Genomic DNA, 7140 nt, shown 5'->3' with positions numbered 1-7140 from the left:
CGAGCCTGGAATCAGGCAACTTTGCAGTTCCAACACAGTCCGGTGGGCGTGTCCTCATTCATGACTGGTACTCAAAATAACAAGCATAAAATATTTTATTGATTATTTATTTTATTGACTTGTTTAGAGTGTAATTTGGACGCAAATGTTATGTTTACAATAATAAGCGTTTTTAAACAGTAAATGTTCAGCGCAACACTATTGTGAATTCACGTCTTGTAGTTTTTACTCACACTATACTCTTTCTATGGCTCTGCCCTGACCGGGCCAATTTGATACTGTAAAAACTACAAGTCCCTGTTGTCTTTGCGCGGTTTACGGAAGTGCACTTCTACCATGCAACCGTTGACGTCTCTTTGGTCGTCGTTCATCGAACATACTACAACACTCTCAGTAACACTGAGCCTGAGAAATTGTGCGGTATATTTACAAACCTTTTTGGTTTTATTACGTGCTTAAAGCAACAATGAAACCGTCCTTGGACTCTGACGAGGAGGAGGAATTAGGAGCATTGCAGAAGACATTGAGAGGTGATGTTGTTTTTAAACATAGAAAAGAAGATGCTGCGTTTCAACCCAGTGTTCTCCACAAAACTTAACAGACATTCATTGTGAACACTTACAATAAGATAATTTGTTCTTTTGTGAAATATTGTACTAAACCACAGAAAACAACACATTTAGCAAATATTTAAACGTGTTACTTACTACATATGTGATGCACTATAAGAAACTCAAGTCAGGGTATCTTGATATTCTTATTTTGCATACTAAATTCAGTGTATTTGTATAATTTCGATGTTTCAGAGCGAGCCAACCGCAGTATCCAGCACCTGTCCAGCATGCTGGCCAGCCACAGCTCTGATTCAGACCCAAAGCAGCAGCAGGAGAAACTCAGTCCTCTGCTGCAAAACCCTGCTATGCCAGTTCAACAGAGTGAAGCAGGTACAGATCATGCAGGAAGCATGTTATTCTGACAAATGATCATAATGCAGGATTGAGTTGCATCCTGATAATTGTAGTAGTGTATTAAAATTCAGTGCATGCAGAGATCTGGATGAGTAGCCTTGTTTGTGCAGTAATTTTTTTTTCCAGTCAGTCAGCTGCGTTCCTTGCTTCAAAAGCAGTCCAAAGATGCAAATGTTCCATCACCTTCTCCTTCCAAGAGGAAATTAACGGGAAAGGTACTCTAGTTATTCTTGAAACTAACTAGCTTTTCATTAACTTGCAGCCCCCATTTTGGGAAGCTCTGAATTAAGCAATTAATTCACGGCTTCTCAAAATGAGGGTTGCAATTTGATGAAAAGCTCACTTTATTTTATTATTTTTTGTATTTATCATAAACCTGTAATTTAAAAGGAATAGGTATAAAATAAACAACAACAAAAAAATACTTAAAAACATAAATTCATGCAAAATTGTATTTGTTTACTTTTATTTAATGTGACCATTAACTGACATCAGAGAACTGTGAACATGTGAATATGTTTAAATTATATACACTTCATTTATTTTATATATGAATATTGTAACGAATCAGCTCATGAGGAAATATGAATAATTAATCATAACTAGTTATAATTAATTATGAATATTTAGATCCGCTGTAGATATTTAGCTGACCTCTCAGGGTTAACTGTCTTGTCAATTCTAAGAACGTTAATTTCCTGGTTAAGGGAAATAATTTTCTTACTGTACAATTCTACAAAAGCTTGTAGCATAAATCTCATGATTAAGTGACTCCAGTTATGAGCAAACAATGAACCACGTCAAGTGTGATACAAGTAATTTTTATTTATATTCTGTATTCTAATTAAGATAAAATATTAACTTAAAAACTAAATATTTTACTTCAAAATGATTTGACTGGCAAAAAAAAATCCTTTGCTTAATTAACCACTTATGTGCATGTTGTCATTACACTCTTATTTTGTAGTTAACATGTTAATAAACTATACTTTATATTATATTAATTTATGGTAATATGTATATTAATTATAATGTGTGCTCATTCGTTTTACTGGTCTTATTTAAAGTTTTCACAATATTAATTGAAAGAAGATTAATTGTGTGGTCTAGCAGAGAATCACAGACGAGGGCAATAGCAGTTTGCCTGGTGTTCACGACTTGGTTCCCATCATCCACAATCAGTCTGAGTACATTCAGCACCTGGAGGCTGAGGTCAAGTTCTGCAAGGTCAGTCCTGTTAATTAACAAAAGATATTATCAGTGAATTTATTTTTCTGAGGCATTCTGTGAGTTTGATCATGGGGGTTTCCCCAGATAAAGCCAGTAGTATTCAACTGGGAATTTTGTTGCAATTCGACTGTAGTTGTAATTGTTTCCTCTCTAAAGGATGAACTCCTTGGAATGAAACAGAGAGTGAGAGTGGTGATTGTGGAGAATGAGAAACTACACGAGGAGCTGAAGGCAAAGGCAGTTGAAGAAACTCTTAAAGAATACACATTTGTAGACAGCACGGTACGTATCCCTGAGGCCTTTAGCTATGATGCTGATAGAAATAGCAAATGTGGGACTATAATGAAACATTTTATGAAGATATGAGTCATTTTATTGATCATTTTCAGTTAAACATTGAGCGCACACCAGAAAAGACTTCAAAGCAAAGACTTGACTCCATTAATCAAGCTGAGGACCACAAATGGAAGAAAGAAATGGTATTTGTGGTTAAACATTCATGTAGCTGTAAATGTGACATGAATAAATGGACTTAATATTAGGGCTGCACAATAAATATCGCACGATATTTAATGCGCAACTCGTCAGTAAAGCCGGTTCTGTAATCAGCGGTAAATCTCTACACGTGTGTGCTTTCACATGAAGCAGCATTAACTACACAGAGCCGTTGTTCACAGACAAGCTGCGCAAAACATGTGCAAAATATGATCGTGGTTTTGCGCAGCTTGTCTGTGAACAACGGCTCTGTGTAGTTAATGCTGCTCCATGTGAAAGCACACACGTGTAGAGATTTACCACTGATTACAGAACTGGCTTTACTGAAGAGATGCGCATTAAATATCGTGCGATATTTATCGTGCAGCCCTACTGTATTGTACTGCATTTTTTTACCCTCTACCCTCAGAAGCCTGCCAGGCATTCCCACAGCATGATGCTGCCACCACTTCGCTTCACTGTGGGGATGGTGTGTTTCTGATCTGCAGCGTTTGGCTTATGCCAAATATGCAGCTTTTTCTAATGGCCAAACATCTCAATTTTGGTCTCATCAGACCACAGAACCTCCTTCCAACTGGATTCAGAGTCTCTCACGTGCTGTGCTGAGACATTTTTCTTTAATAGTGGATTTATCTTTGACATTCTCCCATTAAGATGTAGCTGTGAAGCCCTGGAGCAACAGTTAAATGTGCAATCTCTCCAATCTCAGCCACTGAAGATTGTCAATCCTTCAGAAGTCCCATTTTGCCTTCTGGTTAGAGGTGGATTTATTCTACCATTATACTTTATTTACTTGCTAAGGGGTCCTGATCACCCTGAATAGTATGGTTTTTTTATTCCTTTTATTCAGCAAGGATGTATTACATTGATCAAAAGTGACAGTAAAGACATTTAAAATGCTACAAAAAGATTTCCATTTCAATTAAATGCTGCTCTTTTGAACTTTCTATTCATCAAAGAATCCTACAAATGTTTTCCACAAAAATATTAAGCAGCCACGGTTTTCAACACGATATTTATCGTGCAGCCCTACTCAATATGCAATTAAATCTCTTTGTCTAAGGAGCAGCTGAAGTGTCTCTATCAAGCACAAACTGAGACCCTGGAGGCTCAAGTGGTCTCCCTGAAGTAAGTGGGCTTCAATCTACTGCTGCCACTAATGACTATTTTTATTTTGATTAATCTATCGACTAATTTATCGATTAATCTAAACGATTAATTTCCCACAAAAAAAAGTTGACAATTTTGAAGAACATTTTATTAAACTTGCAACTTTGCCATTCATACCATAAAAAAGTATAAATGTAAACAAGCCATTGACGAAATGTAAAACTAAAAGAGTAAAAATGTAAACAAACCTAATAAAAATTTTATTAAAAAAACAATTACAAAAGTCAGCATGTTCTTAATGTCAATATATCCACATGTTCTGGCCTTCTGTTCATTACAGCTGTGAGTGCAACTACAAAGGGAAAAAAACATTTTCAATTAACCCCAACAGTTGGGTTTTCACATTAAATAAATACAATGTTTAGAGTCCACTAGAATCAAGTATTAAAATTGTATTAAAAGTTATTATTATTAAAAATTGTAAGTATTAAAAGTACTCTTAGAATATTAAAAAAACAATTACAAAAGTCAGCATGTTCTTAATGTCAATATATCCACATGTTCTGGCCTTCTGTTCATTACAGCTGTGAGTGCAACTACAAAGGGAAAAAAATTTTTTCAATTAACCCCAACAGTTGGGTTTTCACATTAAATAAATACAATGTTTAGAGTCCACTAGAATCAAGTATTAAAATTGTATTAAAAGTTATTATTATTAAAAATTGTAAGTATTAAAAGTACTCTTAGAAATGTGTAAACAACAGATTTAAATGGACATCTCCAGCATGATGAAAAAAATGAACAGAGGACTTCAGTAGTGAAACTCCAAATGAAATCCAAATTTCTATGGAATCCTTTTTTAAAGCAAAAATAAAGTGCAACATAGAGTGCAAGAAGTGTCCATCTCATAGTCCAAATCACTGAAATCAAAGTTCAGTATTATAGTGTAAGAATGACAACATGTCCACGTGTTCTGGTCTACTAATAATAAAATATTATAATTAATAATAAATTTTTGTGGTAGTAAAAATAGATGTAGGTTAAGTGAAGAATAGCCTTTAAATTTACTTAAAATACATATATAATAGCAATGAGGCAATAATAATTAGTTCAAATAAAGTATCAAAAGCAAGAAATCATATGGTTTTATTGAACAAAACTGTTAAAATACTGTATTATAATATAATAGAGCCACTGATCTATATATAATTATAAAATAATATAATATCATCTCTATTATAGATCAGTGAATAGAGCTAATGTACAGTACGCATTACAACAAAGGCCTGCAGGGGGTGCCAACGGCCTGATGATTGTTTTTACACACTACTGTGCGATCTAATACTTGTTTAATATTTCCCAAGCATCATTTAATTCAAATGTCCACTTAATCTTTAATATTTGGCCATTTCTTTAAGACAGAAATGCTATAGCCACTGTAATTTAATGAATATGTGGACATCAAAACGTGTAAACTCAGAGTGAGGGTTTGAGCTTAAATTTTTTTTAAACCGTGAGATAATGACGTATTCTCCTGTGTTTGCGTGGATTTATAAATGATTTACCTTACAAATCTGATGAAATGGCACACGTTGCGTTCCCAGATGAACGTTATAATAAACCCAAACTCACAACAACATACACAGATGAAGTTTGAGCCGCTCCACACACATGTAAATGATAACAGTTCCTGTGGAACAGCATTTACTGTGAACGGAGCCGCTGTGAGACGCACGTACGTAGCCTATAACGGCATCACATATAATTAGTTAATTAAATCGTAGCATTTGTGAATTCACAGTTATGCTTAATTTATCATTTTTAAGCGGGTTTAATATATCACAAGGCCTTGGAAAACAGTCTAATAATGTGTTTTATGGATTCCCGTCCATTAAATGCGGCACTTCCGGTATTTTGCCGATTAGTCGATGCAGACAAAATGAAGTCGAGGATTTTTTTAAAAATTGAATAGTCGAATAGAATCGATGAATCGCGGCAGCCCTACTTCAATCAGTGGCCAAGCCTAAAATGATTTTCTCCCACTGAATCCGACTACACTAAAATACAATCTTACAATGGGTACACTGATTGAATTACAAATTTTATTCATTTGCATTGCTGAAAGGTACCAAATTGTCACATGAAATATAATTTTATTATCCATTCTGCATGCTTATGGTGTTAGAGCACCTCCCTGATTATAAATGCCTACTGCTGAAAATGTAGATTGCCAGAGTGTTGGTCATTGTGATTTATTTTATAGTGCTTCTTTTGCTCTTTAAGAACTGTCAGTGTACAATATTTGCACTGTGATTCCGTCCACCGATAGAATCAGTCGGTCATCATATATGCATACTTTAACAATATGCCCTCTTACTGCACATGTGTGTGAAGGAAAGACTTGGTGAGCGTTCAGAAGGAATATGAGGAAATGAAAGAACGACTGAGGCACAAAGAAGCAATGGCTGTGGTGGCGAGCAGTGGTCAGCGTGTGGGTGGTCTGTGTCTGAAGTGTGCCCAGCATGAAGCGATCCTGGCAGAGACGCACTCCAATGTCCATGTACAGAGCATTGAAAGACTCACTAAGTAAGTGTGTGTTTTTAGTGTTTTAATTTTCACTGTAAGTATGAGTCCAAGACCTAAAATAATTATGTAATTCAGTTAGATAAATTACATTAATTTCAAATAGAATACTTGGGCATTTTTCTTTCATTTGTTTTTCTTTCTTTTTTTTTTATTATTTATTTATTTTTTATAGTTCAAAAGTTTGGGGTCGGTAAGATCTTAATGTTTTTGAAAGACTTCTCAGTGCGTTTATTTGAACAAAAATATAGTAAAACTGTAATATACTGAAAATAATATTAGAATGTAAAATATCTTAAAATATTCCTGTGATGGTAAAGCTGAATTTTCACATGATCCTTCAGAAATCATTCTAATATGCTAAATTGGTGATCAAGAAACATTTTGTATTATTAATTTTGAAAACTGTTGTGCTGCTTAATATTTTGGTGGAAACTGTGATATGTATTTTTTTCAGGATTCTTTTATAAATAGAAAGTTCAAAAGATATAAATCTTTTGTAACATTATAAATGTCTTCACTGCCATTTTTGTATCAGTATGATGCATCCTTTCTAAATACAATTTTTAATTTAAAAAAAAGAAAGAAAATGAATGACCCCAAAGAGTTTGAACAGAATTATTTCTAAAAAATTGTAACAATTATTTATAGATTAGTTATCTAAATATTTGTTAGTTTCAATCCAATATAAGACTGATTTACTTTATGATTTTTTTTAACTCTACTAAACTTAACTCTACTTTTTAAACTTATT

At 34.0% G+C, this 7140-nt stretch overlaps 1 protein-coding gene across 2 annotated transcripts in view; it reads left to right on the top strand.

Annotated features, from left to right (window-relative positions):
- Positions 1–331: 331 nt before the first annotated feature.
- Positions 332–7140, top strand: part of LOC107585251 (serologically defined colon cancer antigen 8 homolog) — a 48530-nt gene continuing 41721 nt past the window's right edge. The window contains exons 1-8 of one of the 2 annotated variants that reach the window (XM_016272194.1): positions 332–530; positions 807–944; positions 1095–1183; positions 2082–2195; positions 2355–2480; positions 2588–2677; positions 3757–3821; positions 6198–6389. In XM_016272194.1, the coding sequence (XP_016127680.1) occupies positions 467–530; positions 807–944; positions 1095–1183; positions 2082–2195; positions 2355–2480; positions 2588–2677; positions 3757–3821; positions 6198–6389 (878 nt within the window). In that variant the 5' untranslated portion in view covers positions 332–466. Of the gene's footprint in view, positions 531–806; positions 945–1094; positions 1184–2078; positions 2196–2354; positions 2481–2587; positions 2678–3756; positions 3822–6197; positions 6390–7140 lie in introns of both variants that reach the window. The other variant, XM_016272193.1, reaches the window with a different exon arrangement.

The sequence above is a fragment of the Sinocyclocheilus grahami genome, unplaced genomic scaffold (genome assembly GCF_001515645.1).
Source record: "Sinocyclocheilus grahami isolate Dianchi unplaced genomic scaffold, SAMN03320097.WGS_v1.1 scaffold68.1, whole genome shotgun sequence".
NCBI classification, from domain to species: domain Eukaryota; kingdom Metazoa; phylum Chordata; class Actinopteri; order Cypriniformes; family Cyprinidae; genus Sinocyclocheilus; species Sinocyclocheilus grahami.
The sequence above is the reverse complement of the archived record's forward strand: the minus strand, read 5'-3'. Positions and strand labels throughout refer to the sequence as shown.